This window comes from Cricetulus griseus (assembly GCF_003668045.3).
Source record: "Cricetulus griseus strain 17A/GY chromosome 1 unlocalized genomic scaffold, alternate assembly CriGri-PICRH-1.0 chr1_0, whole genome shotgun sequence".
NCBI lineage: Eukaryota > Metazoa > Chordata > Mammalia > Rodentia > Cricetidae > Cricetulus > Cricetulus griseus.
The window spans coordinates 108,469,321-108,492,988 of record NW_023276806.1 but is presented as its reverse complement, the minus strand read 5'-3'; the positions used below and the strand labels follow the sequence as shown (position 1 = coordinate 108,492,988).

Genomic DNA, 23,668 nt, shown 5'->3' with positions numbered 1-23,668 from the left:
TTTGGGAGTGAGGAGGAGGTAGATGACTGATGACTGATGACTGACTGCCACTGTCACACACCCGCTTCTATCCATGCTCTTCTTTGTGGTTTAGTATTAAGGGCACCTGTTACATAATTACAGTCAGTGGTCTGTCAGAGTTGGCTCCGTAAACCAATTTTCCTGCAGGTTTATAGATTGGATAGCCCTTGACGGTTGTTAGGATGTTGCAGGCAACGTCTGAATGATTTGAAATGGCATTGAGAGGTCTGGCTTGGTAGAAACAATGAGCATCTTAAACGCATTCCCTTGTCTAGGTTCTCACCTTAGGAAACTGGTCCTATATGCAGTATTCTTTCCTTACTCCCGTCCCTTTTCCCCCATTGGCACAGGGGATTGCTTGGGACTCCTTCACTTTTTCATGAAGTGTATTAACCTCCTAACATTAATTAGCAAAGTAGTTTAATTGTAATTCTTTGTTTCCCTGAAAGTTTTATGTGTAAATTGATTTTCTCCCCTTTCAGGATCTTGCAGCGTTCTGATCCACGCATTTAGAATTTAGGGCTGGGTGAACAGCTTAGTGGGACAGTGCTTTTCCTAGTTCGGTGACTCTAGGCATTTGGATGACTGCTATGTTTGGTAACTACTGTTTGGTTATTTCATTTATTTTACCCCTGTGCTGGGCGTTGGACACAGTACAGGACCTTGGGTAAGTACTGTCCCACTGAAGCATTCTCAGCCCCTGCTACTTTGGTATTTACAGACTGTATCTTGGACTGAGATTTAATTGAAAGTCTCATGTCATTTCTAGGACTCTCTTCTGCACAAACTTAGGTCTGTAAAGAAGGTGTATATTTTGATTTTTTTTTTTGAGGGGGGTCAGTTGGTGGCACTGTTGGGGAGTTACTTTGTCTTCTAAATGCAGGCTTAGCCTTAGAGGCCCTTACCCTGCACCTGAATGTGACACTTAAATTTAGCAGGGTCTGTGCTAGACACTAGCACAAGACCTTTTCTAGCCCAGGACTTGAGTGATTACTGGGAAGTTTTTACTCACAAGAAAAACAGAAATAAAATACTAGACTTGGACTGGACAGCTTGGTCCTGGGGGAGAGGCTGCACACTTTCATCTTTTGCTCCTTTATTAATGCTAGCCTAGTGGTAGGTACCGTGCATTCAACAGATGTTCAGAGAGCAGACTTGGTTTTTCTTCAGTGTTGGGGAAGAGCCCCTGGGCATCTTGTGGTCTAAGCAGGTGTTATACCTCTGAGCTAAAACCGCAGCCCCGACACCAACCACACTTCCAGTTACTCTAAACAAGATCCGTATTTGCCTTTTTGCTTTAGGTTCTTCAGGTAAAGATACAGTAAAGTAACTGAGGCTGCTAAAGTTGGTTTATTCTTAGATTACAGTTTGGGTACTGGGGGTGGAACTCAGTCTCACACACACTAAGCACTCATTCCATCAGTAAGCCCCACCACCACCCAGCGCTCTAAGTTTGTTTTAAAACTTTAGGTTCTTTTGGGCTATTTCTGAGGAAATTAAAGCCATAGTTTGCTCTTGTTGAATGCACTCAATTGGAATAACTGAAACAATACCAAGTGTCAGATGTTTCCTGCACTCCAAGTTCCCGTAACCAAGACAGTTTCTGCACAGTTATTCAAAGTGAAGGTTTCGGGGGTGAATTCAAGCTGAGGAGTACATTTGGGTAGCTTTTATTTCCTTCCTACTCCAGGGTAAGTACCAAGCAAGAAATAGAGCCAGCTTAGCAGCTTCTTGAGGCTGAAGTGCCTGGTTTGCTTCCATTCAGCACATGGTATGCTCAGACAAAGTTTAAATCTTCTCAATGATGCCAGGCTCTCTGCCCTAGCCTGGGCTTGGGGGCTGATGGCTGGTAGCTTGTGGCTTCCAGGGTACCCTGAAGGGGTAGGAAGTACAGACTTTTGCATGTTCTTTTAGGAACTCAAGATTCCTTTAAGCATTTGAATTCTGGTGACTTTGTAGGTTTCTCTTCCATCCTTTGCTTTTGGTGTTGAATTGCTATCTGGAGTGCTTGCTTTTCTGTTATTAGCTGGAAAATCAGGTAAGCAGTTTGTTGGGGAATTTTCATTACAGAGGGGCCAGTAGTTCCAAGCAGGAGCCTACAGGGTCAGGGTTTGCCTTTGAGGGAGATTCACAGCATTCTGACTCTCACCTGTGTTTCAGCTGCTCACCATATCCTCTGGTTTGTTGTTTTTTTGTCTGTTTTAGTTTAGGACTTGGTAGGGACTGAGCATGTTTGATCCTCGATTATATGTTTTGAGGTCCCTGCCCAGGATTTGGTAATTGATTCCTCTAGGCAGACATACCCAGTGTTTGTACACCACATTGCCAGCATGCTGATTGATAGAAAGGGCCAGGGAGTCAGTGTCCTAGGTTCTGAGTCATGTGGGCCACTGCAGCTACTGAGCACCTATATGAGGACAGCACATGGCCAGCAATTTTAGTCTTGTATCATTTCTCCTTTTTCAGCTATCTGAAAACAGTCCATAATCCAAATTCTACAACAGGCTGTTGACCTCTGGCTTTATACTAAGACAGTGTTAACCTGTCTCCTAACAGCCACAAAGCCCTGAGTTTAGTTCCCAGCACCACATAAACTAGGCATGATTATATGTGCCTGTAATCTCAACACTCAGAAGGTGGAGGGAGGAGCATTAGATGTTCAAGGTCATTTGAAGCTAGGGAGTTGGAGGCCATTCTGGGATATATGACTGAGAGTGGTCCTTCATTCTTCCTTTATCTGTCACCTGTCAATCAGTCATCTATTTAACCTTAATTGACTTTGTTCTATTATTTCCGACTGGAATCAGTGTACTCAGAGTTGTGGTTTGAGGCTCCAATGTTCCTCTTGGGATGCTGTGTGCCTGCATAGTCACTTGTGTGGATAAGGTGTCCCGAGTGAGCAGCGTGTGCTCTGATTAGATTCCTCCGGAGAGGGAGGTGATGCCAGGCAGAGTGCATGTGTCCTGCCAAGCAGTGTGTGCCTGCTGTTCTGAGGGCTGGCTTCCTGTGGTGGCTAGTGCTATGGAGCTTCTAATGGACTCTTCCAGCTCTGCCTTTGTATGCTATCCTCCGCTCGGCAGAATGGCAGTGGCAACCACATTTACCTTAGCTTGCCCGGAGCCACGCTTCATTTGACACATTGCTGTTTGGATTTCATGCTACTTGTCTGCTCACTGATAACACAATGTGGTCCTCAGTCTTCTAGAGAGGCAGTTCTTACCCAGCAGTCCTCCAGGAATCTGGGAAGCCCAGGGTCCAGGGTTTAGGGGGAGGTGGGCCTAACATGGCAAGGGGCCTTTGATTCAGCTTGTGCCTTTGCCCTCAACCTGTGAATTCTCTTCAAGCTGCTGGTCATCTCCGGGATTCCGGGTACTTCTTAAAGTCCTGAGAGTGCACCCCAGTTTTTAATCTCTGGAGTCTGTTTTAGCTCTGCAATTATGGCTTTACGGTTTCTTTTGGGGACTTCCGTGTAGCTGTGTGGTTGTGAGATGCCTTCTGCAGACCTTCTGCGAGGTTTTCAGACCATCTGATGTTTCTGCAGCCGTCTCAGCTCGGCGTGCAGTTGTGATGAAATGTTTCTTCTCATGTGAAACTCGTGATTCGAAGTACGTGCTTGCTAAGTGTGCTGTCAGTCTTGGGACACACACTTCTGAGATGTTCTTGCTTCCTTTAGGACAGTGCTATAAAGGTTTTGGTAACTTAACATCGTTAGGGGTAATTGATCGCTTTTGACAATTGGCTCTAATCAAGGACCAAAGTTCCTCAGAAGCAGCTGCATGTCAATCTGCGCAGCATAATTGTCATTAGCTGTTCGAGCCTGGTTTCTGCAAAAGCTAATTTGTATAACCCCAGCATGAACATCTGTTTGAGCATTTAAAAATCTTTAAATTACCCCGTAGATACTGTCCTCCACCAAGGGTGCAGTAGTGGGTTTGGAATCCTTCCCCCACCCTTACTTACCTTGTTCATTCATTCTTGCCTAAAATGTCTTTGGTCGAGTGTGACCTGTGTGTTAGAACCTGGTGCAGAGACCTCAAGGCAGAATGGAATGGTAACTTTTGAATGTTTTGGAAAATAAGCTTTTCTTGTGTGCCTTTCCTCCAGGAACTCTTGAGGAGTCTGTAATGCCCATCTGAGGAAGGGGTGCGTGCATGTGGCTTTCTGTCTAGAATATGACTGCCCACTGCCCTCCTTTCTCAGAGCCACCATGACCCTTTTCCATTTCTCCAAGGTTGCCTTTGAGTATGAGGAATTGTATGTGTCCCTTGCCTTCCTCCCTTACGTGTAAGTGGGCTTATTTCTTGTTGGAATTTTTACACTCGGAGCTTGCCTGCTTTAAGTCTGTCCTGGCACGTCCTTCCATATGTGACCACATATCATAGGGAAGGTATGCCTCCTAGAAGAAAGTAGGGCCTGGAAGATAAAGGTTGAGGCCAGGGTAACTGCTGATGCTGTTTGGGTATGAATTTATTTACTTTCCTTTGTTAAATGAAGTTAAGATACATCCTTGCACCAAGGCACCAATGACCCACAGTGCTCCTGTCACAGCTGCTTTTACTCAGGGTGTGTGTGTCCCATCCTGTCCACACCCCCTCCCCTTTAGTTTTGCTTGTGTAGCCCAGGAGGCCAACCTGGAACTCCATCTTATGTAGCCCAGACTGGCTGTGAAGCATATCTCCTTGTTTAACCTCCTTGGGTTCTGAGTGTTAATTGAGTGCTCAGTCACAGACCTGGGTGATGCAAAGGCTTGTCCTAGGTGTAAGCTGTGATTGAGTCATTGATAAATTGGCAAGTGGAGCAGCTTGTGATTTGTTCTGGAGCACTCATTTATACATTTCTTAAGATTCTCCCAGCTGGTTTTCTTACCTTTTAAAATCTGAGTTCAAACTTACTGGTAAAGAACCCACGTGAGCTGGTGTTTACAGGGTTGTGTTAATGTTTACACCACCTGAAAAAGAGTGGGTACCGGTTCAGTTGTCAGAGTTCTCTTTTGGAGGACATTTATTGCTGACATCAATTCTACAGCAAGGTGCTATGGTAGCTTGGACAGCATTTTCTTTAAAGTTTGGTATATGACATACATTTTAAAAAGCCCGTTTATTTTGACTGAAATACTTAGATTGGAGTGCCCGTAAGTTTAACCAGGGTCTAGTTAATTTCCTGATTGTTTTGTATTAGATATGGCTACATGTGTTCTGGCTTCTCATTTTGTTTAAAATGGGAAATGTGGTGTAAGCTGTTGGTACTGAGCATATGGATTACTGTTGGTAATTTGGGTATTTTATGCTCTTGCTTTAAGAATTGAGATCAGATACCACTGGGGTTTCTTAGACAGGTAGACAGGTTTCTCTGTGTACTGGTTGCTTGGAAAGCTGTCCGCTCCTCAGGACAGAAGGTGGCCCAGGGGGAGAACTCTTTTAAGTCATCTTCGGGGGGCCTCACTATTTCATCTTGGGGGTCAGTTTTCAAGTAAGACTGAAATGTGTGAATTCGGCAACGTAGTTGACATGATTTCAGGTTTGTGTAAGGTCACCTGGTGTTTGAAAGTACATTCCTTAGGAGAGAACGTTTTAGTGACAGAATGGAAGGACAGCTGCAAGGTTTACACTGGCATAACAGATGGTACTCCAGTTAAAGGTCAGTTAGATACCTGAGTGAGTAAGGTGAGCCTGTGAACGAGCATAGGCCATGTGCAGGATCTCAGCCATTTATCCAGGAGGTAATTTCAGTACATCACACTGAATTGGGCTATACGATGGCTAAGGAAGTGTGTGGAGGTTTTAATTGAGTACCTTCTGGAACTTCTTGCCAGTGACATAAATAACAATGGAGACATAGTGCATAAAATTGACACTCTGAGGAAAAAGGCAGCCTTTTTGCATATGAGCCATAAGATAGTAAAATCGCTGGGGTGTGATCCTTATTAGGGCTTCGGAGTTTATGGCCTGATAAACGGTCCCTTCTTGGTCCAGTCAGTCCTGACTGTGAGTCCCTTTCCTAGGAATAGTGTTGAATAAACACCCTCCACATTCTCAATCTTTGGTAAAATTCCTTCTGCTCTGTCTCTGGGGCCACTGAACTCTGACTCAAGTTCTGGGGCTATTTTAGGGTGGCTCAACCTTCTGCTGGCTCTTTCATTTCACTACTTGGCAACTTCTTCAGTTTCAGGCAAAGGAAATGCAAGCATGAAGGTTTGGAGGGACCTTGCTCTCACCATGCAAACAGCTTCTGTGGTTGCCCCATCCAGGAAGGGAGCAGTCCACAGCTTGTTCACATTGTAGCCTCCTACCTGGTGCCGTTTTCTTTGAGTTGATGTGTATAATGACTGTTTTAGCCCATGTGACAGAGGGCATTGAATGTGTTCAGTCCTCCAAAGACATGGTGCCCTGAACTCCCACCACAGCTGGCCAACTGTCTTGGCGCATCTCACCTTGCAGTGAACAATGATGCCAGATGGCTGTTTAGTGGTCCGGCCAGGTCTTTGGCCAGCTACCTCTTTTTAGTTCTCTAGGAAGGACCAATGATGCTCTCAATGAAACCCGACTTCCTAGTGTTCTCCTGGAAATGCATTTCCAGTACCTGCTACTTAGTACTATCTAGCTGTCATGTTTCTCACAGCAGGGGGACTCTCAGGGCTCCTGGACATTGGATTCCTCTAAGTCAGGTTTGGTGGCATTGTAAAAAGAAGTCACTGTTCTCCAGAAACTGTAATAATCTTCAGAACACTATATGCTGGTAGGCAGTTACTCTTGGACCTCAAAGTGCTTTGGTCCTTCCTCTCTGTCCCTGTCAATGCTGTTAAAGGCACAGACTTTGAGGGAGTAGGGAGGAAGGGTCAGTGGAATACATTGACATGAAAGCAGAAGTGGAGACTGGAGGGAGGGAGGAAGGGGACAAGCAAGGGGGGGAGGGACGATGGAGAGAGGAGAATAGAGGGAGGGGGGACAAATAAAAACAAAGTATAACCACCTAAGTGTGTAAGGATCATAATTTAACCCATTGCTTTGTATGCTAACTGGTTAAAACACCAAAAGATAGGCTGAGTGGTGGTGGTATGCACCTTTAATCCCAGCAGAGGCAGGTGGATCTCTGTGAGCTCAAGGCCAGCCTGGTCTACAGAGAGAGAGAGTTCCAGGACAACCAGGGCAACACTGAAAAACCCTGTCTTGAAAAACCAAATCAAACCGACCAACCAACCAACCCACCCACTTACCCACCTACCCACCCTGCCCAAAGATAGATGGAGGGATGGCTCAGTGCTTTAGAGCTCTGGCTTCACCAGAGGACCCAGGTTTAATTCCCAGATACGACTGCTCACAAGTTAACTCCAGTTCTAAGGGGATCTGACACCCTCTTCTGACCTCCTCAGGCATCAGCCACACAAGCGTTGCACAGACATACATGTAAGCAAAACACCACATACATAAAATAAAAATGGAGTCTTGCTCAGTCAGTTCAGTGAAAGTCACCTGCCCTTGTGTTTGGACTCTTAACTCATCTGGCTGGGCTTCTGCACTCATCTTACCAAGTTGGTTTAGCTAGAACCTCTTTCTGGAAGTTCTCTGAGAGGAACTTCACACTGACCCTTCCTTTATCCTCAACTGGGCTGTGTGCTGCTTTTGCCTTGACTTCATCTTCCCTCACTGCAAGGCAACTTGTGGTCACTTCATAGACTGCCATGTTCTCCTTTGAAGAGATTTGCCTTAACGTATTTTCTTTTCCATTACTGTTATATTTACATTTTTAATTACAAGTGTGTATATACATGTGTATGTGTTCATGTGTCTATGCATGTGCATGTCTGTGTGCGAGCATGCCTTTTTGTATGTGTGTGTATTGTATGTACATACAGTGCCTGCATGTGTGTGCTAATTCTTTCTGTCTGCCGTGTACGTTCTGGGCGTCTACCTCAGGTCTTAAGACTTGCTGACAAGTGCCGTTACTTGCTGAACCATCTTGATGGACCCAAGTGTGTGTTTTTTGAGAGAAGATCTCTGAGCTCATATTGACCTTAAACTAGGAAAATCCTGTACCTGCCTCCTGAGTGCTGGGATTACACACATGTGCCACCACGTCCTGCTTTGTTAACTGTTCAAGTATATAATGACCTTGCACAGCAACTTAACAAGATCCAGAAGAGGAAACTTGCTGTGCTAAGTGGTGCAGAGTGAGCTCCATGGAGTTAGAGTGGAGGATGATGATGTAGGGCATCTTTGAACTTGGCCCTAGCGAAGAGGGCAGCAGTGCAGCCTTGTTCAGGCCGAGACCCATTCCAGACATGGCATCTGGGAAGGGTCTGAGAACCCAGTTTTTTTCCTCCTGGCAGGTTGCACTTTGGCTTTCAGTGTGGACTGGAGAGGGAGATTTGTGGCTCTTCTTGAGGACATCTTGGGTGTTGGTTCATTTCCTGTCGTTGGTTGTGGGGAGGGAATCTAGGTGGAAGTGGGTGCTTTAGTCTGTTTCCTCTTACTACAGTAGAATACCCGAGGCTGGATAAATTCAGGGCAATAGATGTTTACTAGGCTTCTGGTTTGGGAGGCTGGAAAGTCCAAGAATGAAGGACTGCAGCTGGAAAGGGCCTTCCTAAGAAGGTAGAAGGTATTCCACGGTGAGTGCGGCAAACTTGCTAAATTCACTTCTGTGATACCCACCATGGAGGTAGCAGCAGTCATGAGGGTTCTGCCTTTGAACATCTCCATGACTCCCCACCTCTCTACACTTTAGTTCAGACATGTTTTCTTTTTCAATGATGAATTCAAATCATAGTGGTTGAAGACCAAACCCATAATAGGGGGACTTGACAGAGTTACACAATGTCAATCAATGAGCTTTGGCAATCACATATAAATAAGAAAGAATATCTAGGAGCTGTTCTTCCAGAGGAGCTGGGCTTGAAATCTAGCACCCACATGGTGGCTCATAGCCACCTGTAATTCCAGTTCAAGGGGAGCCCATGTCCTCTCACTCTCTTGATCTCCTCAGGCACCAGACACGCACATGGTGCACACAGTCATATGCAGACAAAACACCCATACACACTAAATGAAAAGGATTTCTGTTGGAAAGGAAAATACTGACGTCTTGAGTATGGAGATGGTGCCCTGAGTCATACATACAGAGATGCTTTCTGGCTGCCTCATCTTGGTGTCTTTCCTTGATTCTTTGAACCTTTGGGTTCATATAGACTTTTGTGTTGACCACTGTTGAGTACCGGGGATGCTGGATTTCTGTTGTTTGCCTGTTTTCATTTAGTAGGCCAGAAGCTTCTCGAAGCTGGGCCCCGCCTGTTCAGGTCTTTGTGGGTGCCTCGCCTGCTGGAAGGTGTCTTAACTGCTTTCTCTGGAGTGTTGTGAGTAGCCCTTTCAATTGATTATCACTTAGCTCCCTACCATCTGTGTAGGTAGCAATCAGCTAGTGCTCCCAAAGTCAGGGATAGTGACGCAGAAGCTCGCTCCTTCTTGCTCTGGCTTTTAGTGGACAGATGCTTGCAACATACAGCCTCCTGTGTGTGTTAAAGATAGTAACTGGGACTTTGATTTTTCTGATACAGTAAGTAACCCTGGGTGAGATAAATCAGCCTCATGTCAAGGTTTAAGTACATTAGAGCCACAGAAGAGGGAATTTTGCTGAACATTAGCCCCCACCACAGGCAGAGCACACTGTGCTCAACTCTATTACTCAGGGTCTTCAGGGCCAACAAGAATGGAATTCCTGAGAAGGAAAATACTAATTTCACTTGTACTTCAGAGCACCAGTCTAGCTTAGAGTTTCATCTGAAAGCTGGGAGGAAGGCATTTTGATGGGCAGTGATTGATTCCGAGATTTCCAAGCCATTCTGTGTAGGTAACCGTAAGCTGACTGAGTCAGTGAAGATGGAGCAAGTGCTGCTCCCTACCTTGTTTGGCAGACAAGTTCTCTGGGCCTTCCCAGGCTCTCCCAGGCTCTCTCTCATCTGCTCCTGAGGTGGTGAACTTCCTTCAGGCTGGGCTGCATAGAACTGCTACTTAAGGAATCCCTCTTGTAGGTGGTGACTTTTGATTTTTTTTAGAAAACTCCTTTAACCTGTTAGGCTTTGGAGAGCTGAAGCTGTTGTGAGGAATGAGAGGTGTTTCCTGGTCTGTCCACCCCCCAGGGGAGCAGGGGTGTCTTTCCTTTAGATGACTAAAGGAAAGGGGGCTTTGGACTTTGAGGAAGGCAAGCTGTGGGAAGATGATGACCTTGAAGTTTGAATGGTTGGTAATTGAGGATTGTGTATGAATGAGAACTGTTTTGTGGGGCACCTCTATAAGTGGAATTACCTTTACAAAAGGGAAATTTATGTCTTGCTGTTGGTCAGGGAGGGTGAAGGCAACTCCAAATAACCCTTAGACCAAAGTGGCATATTTCGGTCCTCTTGTAGTCTGTTGTTTTTCTGCCTCTTGACTGTCCTTTTACAGTCTGTAAAAGGTGCAGTGGTTGTCCACACTTCTCTTCTTTGTGTGTTCACTGGAAACAAACCTTATTACATGTGTGGTGATGCCCAGCAAAGGGGGATTAGTTGGATGGGTGGGTGAAGGGCTGCCATTCTTCTGGCTTGAAAAGCTCTCCTTTTTCTTTGGGAGTCATTGATATGACAGTAAGACAATGGCCCCCACAGATGGCAAGACAAAACTTTTAGTTTGGAAAAGTTTTTTAGACTTGTTGAAAGTGTTGATTTACCTGTCTAAGTAGTCGATGCCCACTGCCCTCTTTGATGAAGTCTTTTTCTTACCTGAGATGCACTGGAGACCTTCACTGTATTAGCTGGAGGGCTGGTTGTGTGGGCTGGTTTTCTTTTCCTTTTTTTTTTTTTTTGTGTGTGTGTGTTTATATGTGTGTGTGTGTGTTGCCTGATTTTCTCCCTCATCCCCCCCTGCCGCCCAGACAGGATTTCTTTGTAGCTTTGGAGCCTGTTCTGGAACTTGCTCTGTAGACCAGGCTAGCCTCAAACTCACAAGATCCGCCTGCCTCTGCCTCCAGCGTGCTGGGGTTAAAGGTCTGAGCCACCACCACCCAGTAAAAGAAAAGATCTTTCTTTTAAATTTAAATTATTATTATTTTTAATAATTTATTTATTTATATTTTATACACATTGGTGTTTTGCCTGCATGTATGTGTCTGTGTGAGGGTGTTGAATCCCTGGAACAGGAGTTACAGACAGCTGTGAGCTGCCATGTGGGCACTGGAAATTGAACCCAGGTTTTCTGGAAGAGTAGCCAGTGCTCAACCACTGAGCCGCCTTTCCAGCTCTGATTGTTTTAAAATTAGTTTCGTTTGTTCATATTTGTCCTGAAAAGATTTGAGTAATGAGGAGTTCCCTACCCAGTGTGACCTTGGAGAAGTCACTTGTAAAGGAGCAAAAGGGAGGGTTCTGCATCAGTGTTCCTGAAGCTGTAGTGCCTTCCAGTTCTAGCTGTGGACTTCTGAGGGGGTTGCAGGTGTCTCCTCATTAACCCACTGACTCTTTCTAGAGCCACAGGTTGTTACTTAGTTCATCTTAGCAAAATTTGGGGTTCCTTTTTAACAAAATTTCCAAAAGAAGCCTAATCATGCCCATCCCTGCCCCCAACATGCACATACAGCATGGATCTGTCTGGGGAGGGAGCCTTACTCCTTGCTGTGGACTGCTGTCTGCAGTGCTCGCTGCTAGGGCTGAGGAGACTCCTGGAGTAGTTGCAGTGATGTCTGGGGACTGTGGAGGGTAGGGTGGCATCTCTGGGAGACCTGCCCACGTGTGACTTTACTCCTCCCTCGACTCTTAACCTGGTCTGTTACTGATTCCAGCTAATTATGTGTCTTTGGTCTTTTCACTGTTTGTAATTCAAATGCTCCTCGAGGCCCTATGTTTGCTTTTGTTTGCAGCATCCTGGCTGCCATCTGAAGCACAACTTGATGATCGCTGTTACCATCTTGGGTTAAGTGCTGTCTCATTGCTTTGCAGGCTGCCTGCTGTCTCCCGGGGAGATCATGAAACGAGGTCGCCTTCCCAGCAGCAGTGAGGATTCTGACGACAATGGCAGTAAGTCCTGCTTTGTTGTTCTTGGAGCCTGCTAGGGTTGGGGTCAGTGTGCAAACATGATTTTTTAATATAATGCTTTGAATAGCCAAGGCCTTTTGCATATCGAGCAGGTCAGAGAAAGGCAAGGCCTGGAGAGAAACACATCTGAGTGTGATACTGCAGCGCTGTAACCAGATCTGTGCTGGCAAGGTTGGCTGCAGGCAGGCCTTCTACAGGCTTCCTGTGTGTTACGCAGGGAGAAGAATTCAGTTCCAAGAGCCACTGGTGTATCTGTTTTCATTAAACATCATTTATGATGCCTCACATTGCTCTCTATGAAGAGGGAACTTAATCAAAGCCAGGTAATTATTAACTAGCTCAACCTGCCTGGGCCTCCAAGGGCAGGCGGAGCACTGCTCAATGTGATGTGAGGGTACCAAGTCCAGGTTCTTCATAGATGGCACGTGAGTCTCTGCCCTTTCCTGGTTTAACAGGACGGTGTTTAGTGCTGTCACTGTCTGCATCTCAGCTCTCTGGCAACCTCAGATTTTCACAGTGTAGCTGAGAACCAGGAGTTAGTTGGCTTCCAGGCAGTCAAAATAAATGTCACATAGTGTCTGTGTTGAGGAGCTAACAGACTGCCGAGGGAAGCTCTCCCTTCAGACTGCAGCAGGGAATTTTGTACCTAGCTCAGTGTCTGCACTCTAGCCCATTAGCTTAGGTTTGACATTACACATTAAACTCTGGAAGCCTTGAAAGAAAGCTTGCTGTACTGTGAGGCGGGAAGGGAGCCAGGCCTGCTTTCTAGGCACTTTGCCTCAGACATTAAGAACAGTTCTGATGTGAATACAGATCTCATGATGTGCTGTAGAAGTGGTATGTAGGAACTCAAGAGAGGAGGTCTGGGAAGACCCAGGGAGGAGACAATGTTTGGGCAGGTCCCAGGGATGAAAAGCTTTGGGCAGATAGGGTTTTTGAAGGCCTGATGTCTTAGGTGGTCAGCACGAGTGTGGTTTACTGCTGTGGACAGTTCTGGAGAAGGTGGGAGTGCCACAAACCTGAAACAGTCATGCAAATTTTGGCTGTATGAGTTGTGGCTGTAGAAATCATGGAGCAGTGGTATAGACCCAAGAGAGTGATGGAGGGGGCAGTGTGGAGGTGAGCTGTGGTCAGATCTAACAGCTGGATGAGAAACTGAAGCAAGGGAGCCACTGTGAAAGAGAAGCAGGAGTCAAGGAAGGCAGGAAGTTGTATCCAAGGGAAAGTTTTTCTCTTACTTCCTAGGGGGCTCTTGAGGTTTCCACTATACATGCAGGCAGGTAAAGCCACACGTGTGAGTTTGGGAACACCAAGTTGGCTATGAGGCCCTCAATTTGAGCTTCAGCTTCTGCTTTTTACTTCCCCTGGCAAAAGTCTGCTAGCTTTTCTTTGTGACACCTATAAAAGTGCTGTCCCTGTCTACTTTTGTCCTGAAGCTTTTTTTTTTTTTAAGTTGGGCTATTTAAGTTTAGAAAGTTCCCATTGCAAGTTTGTTCAGGGATGGCAAAGGGTCGAGTTGCTGTTGAGCTTGGCAGCCTGAGTTCCATCACTCAGACCCCAACAGAGAACCCATTCCTGCATGTTGCCCTCTTACCTCCATACATGTGCTGTGGCAGGTGTGTGTGTGCTCACACATGTGCAAGCTAGCACATGTATACATACACACACAAAATAAAAGTGTCCATCCCAAAACCGTGGCTGTGATGGGCCATTTCCTTTCTCCTCTGATCCTGTCTGTTCATCTGGGAGGTTCAGGTAGAATGCCACCAAGCACAGCTCTTGGCTCCACATGGGTCTCTGATGTGGTTGTGGGGGATAGGAAAGGCAGTTGCTAGAAGGTCACCTGTGTATTTGCCGTGTAGTTGTTTCAGTATAGAACATATGGTAGCTGGTGGTGCTTCATGGCTACCTACCTGGTCAGGCTTGGTGACTTGGCAATTATGGTGAGTGATGATAGTGGTGAGCAAGTAGCTCTTATTAAATGCCAGGTCCTGTGGCAGTGTCTGCATAGTTCAGCTGTGGACTTCCCCCAGTCCTCCCTTAGCTAGTTCATGGTATAGGCCTCTGCCACTAAGCCATTAACTTCATTGGGACCCCTCCCCTTTTATACACTCAGGGATCTGGGGAATTTTTTGCTCTTGCGGTGAGGTCCACCTGTGATAGCTTTCCATGTCCTGAATCTTGTTTACAGCAAGGGTTTGTGCAGTGGCCACCTCCCAGCCTGTCCAGCCTGCAGGCCTGCCAGGATTTTGGCAGGATGTTCAAGTGGAGGAGAGGCAGCTGCAGACGTCAGCATGGGGCCACCGCACCAGCCACAGGCGGAGCTGGGGCCTGCTGGCTTCTGAGTCTGGAGTCCATTGCTTTGTTTGCTGGCCTGGCCCTGGGGAATAGCAGTGTGGTATTTACAGTTGGGGATGGATGGGCCTTTTCTGTGCCAGGTGGGTGCCCTCATCTGCTGTAGTCATGGTTGTTGGTCTTTATCCAGCCGCTCTGGAGGCCCATCCCTGCAGTTGGATGGAATAGTGCTGGGGTGTTTGTAGGCAGTGTCTGTAATTGCTGGGCTCTTGGGACTGGGTAGTCCAGCCAAAGTCTGAAGTTATACCCTGTGCCTAGGTGTGGCCTGGGGAAGCAAGCCCTTAACTTCAGCTTCCACCCCAGGGTCCTTAGTCCTTAGGAGTCTGGCAAAGGTGGGAGTAGGGGCCAGCATTTAGTTTCATTATTTCTAAAGATTTCATTTTATCTGCAAAGGCTAATTAGAATAAAACATCCCTTTTTGGGCAGGAATATTACTGGTTGTCAGGCTAATTATAGTTCTGATCTATAGCCTTACATATTTTCCCTATAAAAGTAAGAAAAATTAAATACTGTTCAAGGAATACTGTCAAACCTTCTGCTTTTCAGAAGGTGGGAATAGATTGGACAATAGAGGTTGACTTCGGGAGTTGTGGCAGGTGTAGGGCCCCCTCCCAGCATGGACAACAGGTTGTTCTGATGCTATTTGCGTAACTTGACTTGGGAATTTATGTGGCCATTGCTTTATTTGCTCAGAGGCAATGTGCTAGATCTGCACCCTGATTCTGGGGTGCTGGCCCATGGCACTCAGTATTGCTAGAAATGTGTTACATGTTAAAGTATTACTACACCTATGTTATATGTTACCTTGTTTTACTTAGAATGATGGAAGCTTGAATTGGTCATGAAGAGTCACCATTGGGGTAGTGGGGGAGGGCTTTCGTGGTCTGTGTTTTGTGATGGTGTGAACACGGTCTCCCGTTCCCCAACCTTTCTTGCACAGCGTAATCTTCTGCTACCTCTTATTTTTGGAGGTGGCAGTAGGGCCTAACTCAGAGCCAGAACAGCTTATTACATGCAACAGATCCAAAGCTGGGAGGTGGCGTGTAATATGCATTAAATTTACTCTTGAGGCTTTTCCCTTATTTTAGCTCTAGGGCAAGCCAGCAGGGCTATTTTTAATATTTCAGAGGGGTGTACTGGTGGTGTCTGGCAGAAGCAGAAGGGGCTTGATGCTTGCATGGGCAGGACTTGCTGCCTGCTGTGATCTTGGAGCCTTTTCTAACTGTGCTAGCCTCAAATGTTCTGTCCTGATGAAAGCTGGGCATAGTAAAAAAGAAAATACTCTTTCCCTCCTATTCTTTTCAGTGTTTGAGATAGTTTAACAAGGCTGTTTTTACTTGAGCAGTGTACAGGTAGAGATTTTAAGTCAGATTTGTCAATAGAGAGGACTTAGCTTTAGGTGTCAATTACTTACCATGAAAGGCCATAATTTTAGACATCATTGCAAAGATTATTATTTCTTGGTGAAGGCATACAGAAAAGGGAACAAAGATTTACATATTGTGTCTTCATTTTGAGACTGAGTCTCATGTTGCGCAGGCTGCCCTCATATGACCTTGAACTTCTGATCCTCCTGACCCTACCTCCCAGTGTTGTGATGGCAGGAGGGAAGATGCATTTCGGTATCCTGTAGTTTGCCTTCAGCTATCAGCAGCTATCAGGAGAACAGAGTGGAACACTGGCTCAGCTTGGTCACCGCTGCTTTTAGTTTTGGCAGGTGCCCTGTCTTTGCTGTAGTGTGAGTTACCTAGATTTTGAGGCTTCTCATTTCCTGTTTGACACACTCCCTTCTGAAAAGTATTGTGTGCCATGACCGTTTAATTAGTGAGGAATGTAAATAATTACTATTACTCCTACTAGGTTTTTTGAGACTAGATCTTGCCGCCGCACCCAGGCCGGTCTTGAGCTTCCGCTCTGCCTGCTTCCATCCCCTTTGTTGCTAGGATGGCAGAGCATTGCATACCCAGTCCAAGCTGCTGCTGATTTTGGAGTAGGAGCATCCCGATGATACTCTCCACTCCAAAGCCACAAAGGCCTGGAGAGTACAGCACAGGGGAGTGTGCTGCTTTAATAACAGCCAGGTAGTAGCTTGAGTCCTTTTGGATGGTCAGGTGGTCTGCAGGAGAGCCCGACTCTCCTGCTGCTGAATGCTCTCATTTTCTGGGAGCTCAGAAACATCTTTGTATTAAGTCAGACAGGAGTCTGTCCCTGTGCCTGCTGACTTCAGCTCTAGGCTTACAGGAAACCCTGTGTGTGCATGTACTGACAAACTCTGTGCTTTATGCTTGCATATTCTCTGAAACAGGGACTGTGTTGAACAGGAAGGTCAGAGGAAAGAGGTCTCCAGCAGAGATGCTGGAGCAGGGAGGTTGCCCTTGTTCTCTGGGGTCCCCATCAAAGTCTTGGATTTCTGTGTGGCAGGTGGCCGCTGTCCTTACTGAGTGAGAATGGTCTGCCGTGTTAGTAGTGATGGCCTTCTCATGGTTTCCTGATGGGTAATTTATGTACAGCAAGCTGCACATATTTTAATTGTGTACTTGGAGAGGTTTAGCCATGCTAACATTTATTATGTCATCCAGAATCAAAATAATCTGTCCCTCCAACTTGGCCCCAGGCAGCCACTGATCTGCTGTCAGTCTCGATTAGTCTTCCTTTTCCTGAACTTTTACATCAGTGCAGTGTACCTTTTCCTGGTCTGGCTTCTTTCACTTCGTGTAATTATTTCAGTATTTATCCATAAACAGTGTTCCTTTTTATTGCTGGCTAATATTTCATTGAAAGGATGTGTCAGAATTCATTTTATCCCTTTGCAGTCTGGTGGTGGATTTTTAGATTGTCTCTGGGTGTATTTATTATTATTTTGGGGGGGGTCATAATGTATTTACATCATTTTTCCTTTCACTTTTCTTCCTCCAAATATTTCCATGTGCCGTATCCCCCCTTTCAAATTCATGGCCTCCTCTCCTTTATTGTTGTTGATATATGCCTTTCTAAGTGTATAAACAGAATTTGTCCAGTCTTTATAATATTAACTTACTATAATATAATTATAAATTTATATAATATTATAATTATATAAGTATAATTATAAAATAATTATAATTATAAGTGTATGATGTTTCCATGGCCGACCATTTGGTGTAGGATAACCAGTTGGTGTGCTCTTCACTGGGGAAGACTGTTTCAATTGCTCGATGAATTCCTTTGCTACCTGCAAATCTTTGTCTAGGGTTCAGGCTTCCCCCATCTACTTTGGCATGTCTCTTGCTGCTCTTGTTCAGCTCATGTTTAGACTGTCATGTCTGACATAGGATATAATCTCAGAGCAAACTCCCTGGTCCTCTGACTCTTACCGTCTCCCTGCCCTCTCTTCTACAGTGCAACTGGGCTCCACAACTCTGCATTTTGATTGGTTGTGGTCTCTGTCTGCAAAGAAAACTTCCCTTGATGAGGGGAGAGAATTATTGGTTTTTAGTTGTAGTAAGTGAGCTATTGAAAATATGTCAGAGATAATTTGAATTTAAGTTCTTTTCCAGTCTTCTGAAAATAAATTTTAAAGGGAAGTATGTTTCTTGTGCTCATTCTTGTATGACATTGATTGACACCAGGTAAAGTAAGAGGGTCCAACTGGTTAATATGGGGCTTGGGTGTCTTTCTTTTTGTAGCCTTGGCTGTCCTGGACTCTTGATGTGGACCAGGCTGGAGATCCACCTGCCTCTGCCTCCCTGAGTGCTGGGATTAAAGGTGTGCACCACCACTGCCCGGCTTGGGTGTCTGTTTTAAAAGCAAATGTAGTATAAGCAGTGTTTCAAGATTTACAGTTTCTTAGTTTTGCATTCTGAGCCCACACAATGATAGACTTCAGTGGAAGCTCGGACTGCTTGGGAGGGGTCCTGACATCCCAACAAGACACAGAGAAGTGTGGAAGCCGAGAATGGACAAACTGTTTTTCTCCACTTCCTGTTTAATGGCTAGGTGTAAAGTATTGCAAAGGAATGATTCTTCTTTAAAGCTTTTGCTTGTTTTATTCCAGATGTATAACTATTTCCAGAGCAATTTAGAGTCCAGGGTTTTGGCTGTGCTCAAGCACTTGCCCAGCACATGCAGAGCCTGTGCTCCATCCCTAGCACCAACAAGAACAACAGAAGAGACCATTATTTTCTGCCCAACTCTTGGACCTTCTGGGAATCCCATGCTTACCTGTGCGGGGCCCCCCCCTTTTTTTTTTTTTTTGGTTTTTCGAGACAGGGTTTCTCTGTGTAGCTTTGGAGCCTATCCTGGCACTCGCTCTGGAGACCAGGCTGGCCTCGAACTCACAGAGATCCTCCTGCCTCTGCCTCCCGAGTGCTGGGATTAAAGGCATGCGCCACCAAAGCCCGGCCGTGCTCCCTTCTTTTACAGACTGTGGACCTAGATTATGGCTTCCTAAGATTTTTTTTAATGTTTTTCTTTTTTAAAATGTTTATTTTATATGTATGGGTATTTTGTCTGTGTACTGTATGCATGCCTGCCAAGAAAAGGGTGTTAAAGCCCCTGGAACTGGAGTTTCAGTTGATTGTGACCCATCATGTGGGTGCTGGGAATTGAATCTGGATCCTGCAAGAACAGCAAGAGCTCTTAACACCTGAGTCACCTCTCCAGCCCTTAAACAGAGTTGTCTCTCCACAAGTAACTGAATGTGGGGGTCATGAAACATTGGGTAACAGTAAAAAGTTTCTAAGTGTACAGTGGTAGAAACGCAAAGGGCAAAATACTGATCAAACTGAAAAATGTAGATTCTCTGTATTGTGGCATATCAAATATTCAAACAAAATTTAATTCTTTACATAAAAGTACCACATTTTATTAGTATGCACATTTGCTTTTGTCAATAAATATAGAAAAATGTGTATGCTAATAGATGTTTTTAAGTTGAATTTCTTTGGTTTATAGTTGGCAAATGTTTGATTTCTTTTTTTTTTTTTTTTTGCCATACCTAACAAGGGTGGGTGGGAAGGTGTACGGATCCCTGTGCTAGAGGAAGGCCTTGGCCCACAGAGTCCTCTGTGGGCTTCAGGGACCACCCAGCTACTTTATTCTCTGTGATGACCAGCCTGTAGGTTTGCCTCATTCCTGGTGTGCTCACTCTATTTCCTGTGTGTGGGTGTGTGTGTGTGGGGTCCCTTTACATTTTGAATCTTAGTACCATTATTGCTGCGCAGTTGGGAATGGAACCTAGGGCCTGTAGAATGCTAGACGAACACTGCACTGTACACTAGGCTACACATCAGCCTCACTTCCTTCTCAATCAGAAAAATCTTCTGAAGTAGTCACAGGAATGTCGTGAGTCACCTGTAAGTCTCATTCCATGGAAGTTACAGCAGCTAGATGACTTACTTAGTAAAGGGTAAAACTCCCTGTCAGAGTCTGCAGTCCTGTGAGTTGTGGTCATTCAGAACTGGGTGAGAGGCATTTGTGCGGGATCTGTCCTAAGTCTGGCCGCATCTGTCTATAGATTCTGTGGCAGTAAGGGCTTGAGTGACAAGTGGTTTCCCTGGTAAATGGTGGCTTCTTGGGCTTTTGCTTTTTAACATTGTTAAGTTTTGTCAGTTTCTGAGAAATAATAAGGTAGATAGATGTTCAGTGCACGGATGTTGTAGTTACAGAAAGGAGACTGAAATGAATTATCAGCAAGTTAGGCAAAATGTGAAGGTGGTTGGGACAGCAATTTCTGCTCTGGCTGCAGTTGTGTGCGCATGTAGCAGAGGCCATTGTGGTTGTCCACCTGACAGACTAGTAGGAGGCAACGGCAGTGATGGGGGTGGGCAAGAGGAGCTAGTGTTCTGAGGCATTGGAATGTTAGCTTGTTTCTTGGCTACTGACTGGGTGTGTTCTGAGCAGGAAGGAGGAGTCTAGATGACTTGTGGGTTTCTGACCTCAAGTGGTAAAGGTGGTAAAGGTGGTGGACTCGTCTCAGGAGGGATAGAAGAGGTCGAAGTAGCTCAAGCAAAGCCTGGAGCTTGGTTTTTATGTTGCAGAGTTAGCAGATCTTAGAATGACTGAGAAGTTGATGTCTACCACCAGTGTGACATTGGGTCTGCATTGTGTTCAGAGGGAACTTAGTCATTCTTAGACTAAGCTAAGAATGTCACAGGCTTGCTTGGGTGTTCTGGTTAGAGTCTCAGCTATGGAGGAGCTGCTTGGAAGTAGAGAAACCCAGAGAATAAGGACCCCAGGAAGGAAGGCAGGCAGTGTGGCAGAAGGGGTATTTCAGGCAGGGGATGCTCTCAGTGCTGCCCAGAAGTTTCAGGCTCTGGGAGTGCTCAGTCAGCTCAGTCTTGGTGGCACTTAGGATACCTGGGTTTCCTGGTGAGAAGCCATCGGAGGGGGTTGGAGCACCTTGGGGGAGAGGTGCAGTAGTGCAGTAGGTGATGTTAAATAGGAAATGCTAAATTTCTATTTGTGGAGGTAGACTTTTTTAATGTTTTGGGCCATAGCCTTAGGTTGAGCCCAGTGATCTGGCATAGACACTTTAATGAAGAATTAGGGAATGTTTTCTAATTGGTTGTACCAGTGTGGTGCAGCCTCCACTCCTGGAGTATGCTGTGGTGCTCTCCCTTTTTTTCTGTTCACGAAACGGAGCACCCTGCACACAGTCAAAATGACAGGAAAGAAGGAACCATGTGAGGGCCGGGGATGGCATAACAGGTTGTCACTGGAGGTTTATTGTTGGAGTAGAACCCCCGACAGTGACCTGCACAGTTTTTTCTTGTCTGTGTGCTGTGTGTGTGCATACATGTGAGGATGTGCTTGCCTGTGTGGACAGATGTGGTGACCAGAGGTTGATGATGGAATGGCTGCCTCTCTTTTTCCACCTTACTTTCCAGGCAAGGTCTTTGACTAATCCTGAAGCTCAAGAGTTACACCTAGCCTGGCTGGCTGGCCCTGCTTACACACACAGCCATGCCAGCTTTTTCCTAGGGTGCTGGGGATCTGGACTCAGGTCCTTATGCTCTTGCAACTAAACTAGCATGTCACCACTGAAACACTGACCCTGTGTGTGTGTGTGTTTTAATGGTTCCTGTTTTGATATTTGTTTCCTTAGGCTTGTCAACGACGTGGTCCCAGCATTCCCGTTCCCAGCACGGGAGGAGTGCCTGCTCTAGACATGAAGATCGAAAGCCTTCTGAGGTACTTCTGGCTTGCCTTGGTCATGTGTGCTCTACATATGTGTGCATGCCAACCTGCTGCCCACATGCCTGCCTCATGCTGTGCAGGTCTGGGCAAGTTACGTTAACCTCTGTGCCCCACTTTGTACCCCGGGAAGATGGCAAGAAGCAGATGTGTGTCTCATTGGAGTCTCTGGTGGAATAAGTGGGCTAGTACACATAGGTTCATGCATGCCAAGCAAGTGGCACGTATATAGTGCACTGTGAATGTTAGCTATTATTATTAATTGTATTCTTTTTCCCTTTCCTGTTCTGTCTTCGCTGGCTCCCCACAACTTTTCCTCTGGCCAGGAGATGAGCGGGTTGAGCTGCTGCCAAGTCATTGCCAGCCTCAAGTTAGTTTTAGCCATGAATTTGTGGCTTATTTGGCAACAACCCAATGTAATTTTGGAAGTTTTGTTTTGGGGATTATGCTTAAGGCTTCCCCCCTCCTTCCCAATTTGTTTCACATTTTATGTTTCCCTGGTGCCCTACATTTTGTTGTTCATTTTCCCTGCTAAAATTGTTTTTAGAGATATCTCCCTGCTGGCCTTAGTAGGTTGGGGCCCCCGTTGCCCTGAGATCTGTTTTCTCTACAACCCTCCTTATGCTCTGAGGATTCAAAGCCAGGTGTGTGAGCCTGTCATCTTTCTCAGGGAAAGCCGTGGGAAATTTCTCTTGGCATAAGCCAACTGGGATGACCTCAGTTGGCTTATGGTGCGATGGCTACACAGTGACAGGTGTTTCTCTGAGGCCCTTCCCAGGCTGCTCTAGGATACTGGAGAATGATTTGTCCAGGAGCAGAGGAGTTTCTTGGTGATGGAGTAAAACCGCCTACCAGAAAGTGGTAGAGATGTTCCAGGAAGTGCTTCCATGGGCTGGTGTGGGAAATTCGATGGGCCTTGTGTCCATTTTGACCTTCAGTGCTCACTTCACTTTTTATGGCCTTGGAACATCTCTGCTACTGTATTTACTTCTCTTGTTAAATCCTGAGTTGTCTCTGTAAGTGCACTGAACCTTTTTGATGTTCATACGGCTCTTTCTTCGGCCTCTCTGAGCAGTAGGCATGTATTCTGTCCTGACCCGGTTTGTGTCCAGTCCTGTGAGAGCAAACTGCTTCCTGTGTAAAGCACCTAGGTTACCAGTCCCCCTTGCCCTTGGTCTACTCCACCACCTGAACTTTGGGCCAGAGCCTCTACCAGGTCTCTAGGAATGGAGTTAGCTGCCTTTTCTCATCTCCTTCCTTTGGCAGATTTGCTTGTTTTTTTCTTTGTACAGCTTAGCTGCACTGTTTTACCTGATTTGCCTTGTAAAGGTATGGACTCAGGGCTTTGACCCTGAAGGCCTTTCTCTTGGGGTGGGGCAGTATTAGGCTTATCTCTAGATCCAGGGGCTTTGTGTCCCAGTGGACCTTATGTCCTATGTGCCCTTTGCAGAAGGTACATAGCTAGGTTATTGCTTGAAGGGCTCCTAGAAGTTAGAAGTGGAATCCCGGGGGAAGTCTAGTACTGAAAATAACAGCCAGAGGAGTGGCCTTTTTAGTTAGACACTACCTCATTTCTTCAAAAGACCAGGCATACAGTGTGATCCACGCTTAGCAGCACCAGGAAGCTTCCTGTCCTGAATGAGGGAGTAAGGCTCTGTACACGGAGGACAGCCTATAGATTCAGGCTCATTTTGTACCTGGTGTGTGGTGGGGCCTGCTCATGCCGAGGTCAGAGATCCTTGTGCACCCTCAGATAAGTGGGCTGAGGAGAAGGCCGGAGAGGGAAGCAGCTGTGTAGCCCTGGCTGCCAGACAAGATGTGCTGTACTGTCGGTCACCATGGTTGATGTGGATGCCAAGTGCCCATGAGTCCCATGCCAGGGCAGGGAGCAGAGGTGGGGGGTGCCCTTCCTGCAGTACCCTTTTGTTTGTTGTTTCTTCATGATGAGTTGGGCACTTTCTTGGTAGATGGACAGGAGCATTGCGTCTTGATTGCTGTAAAGACAGGGTTCTGTCTTTCCACAGACACCGCTTCCTGGGTAGAAGTTATGACATCCCCTGACTT

At 46.0% G+C, this 23,668-nt stretch overlaps 1 protein-coding gene across 6 annotated transcripts in view; it reads left to right on the top strand.

Annotated features, from left to right (window-relative positions):
• The window catches only part of Jade1 (jade family PHD finger 1), a 54,884-nt gene that overhangs the window by 4,814 nt on the left and 26,402 nt on the right, over positions 1-23,668 (top strand). For all 6 annotated transcript variants that reach the window (XM_027391916.2, XM_027391915.2, XM_027391917.2 and 3 more), the window contains 2 exons: positions 11,981-12,058; positions 21,516-21,601. In XM_027391916.2, the coding sequence (XP_027247717.1) occupies positions 12,007-12,058; positions 21,516-21,601 (138 nt within the window). In that variant the 5' untranslated portion in view covers positions 11,981-12,006. The remainder of the gene's footprint in view (positions 1-11,980; positions 12,059-21,515; positions 21,602-23,668) is intronic.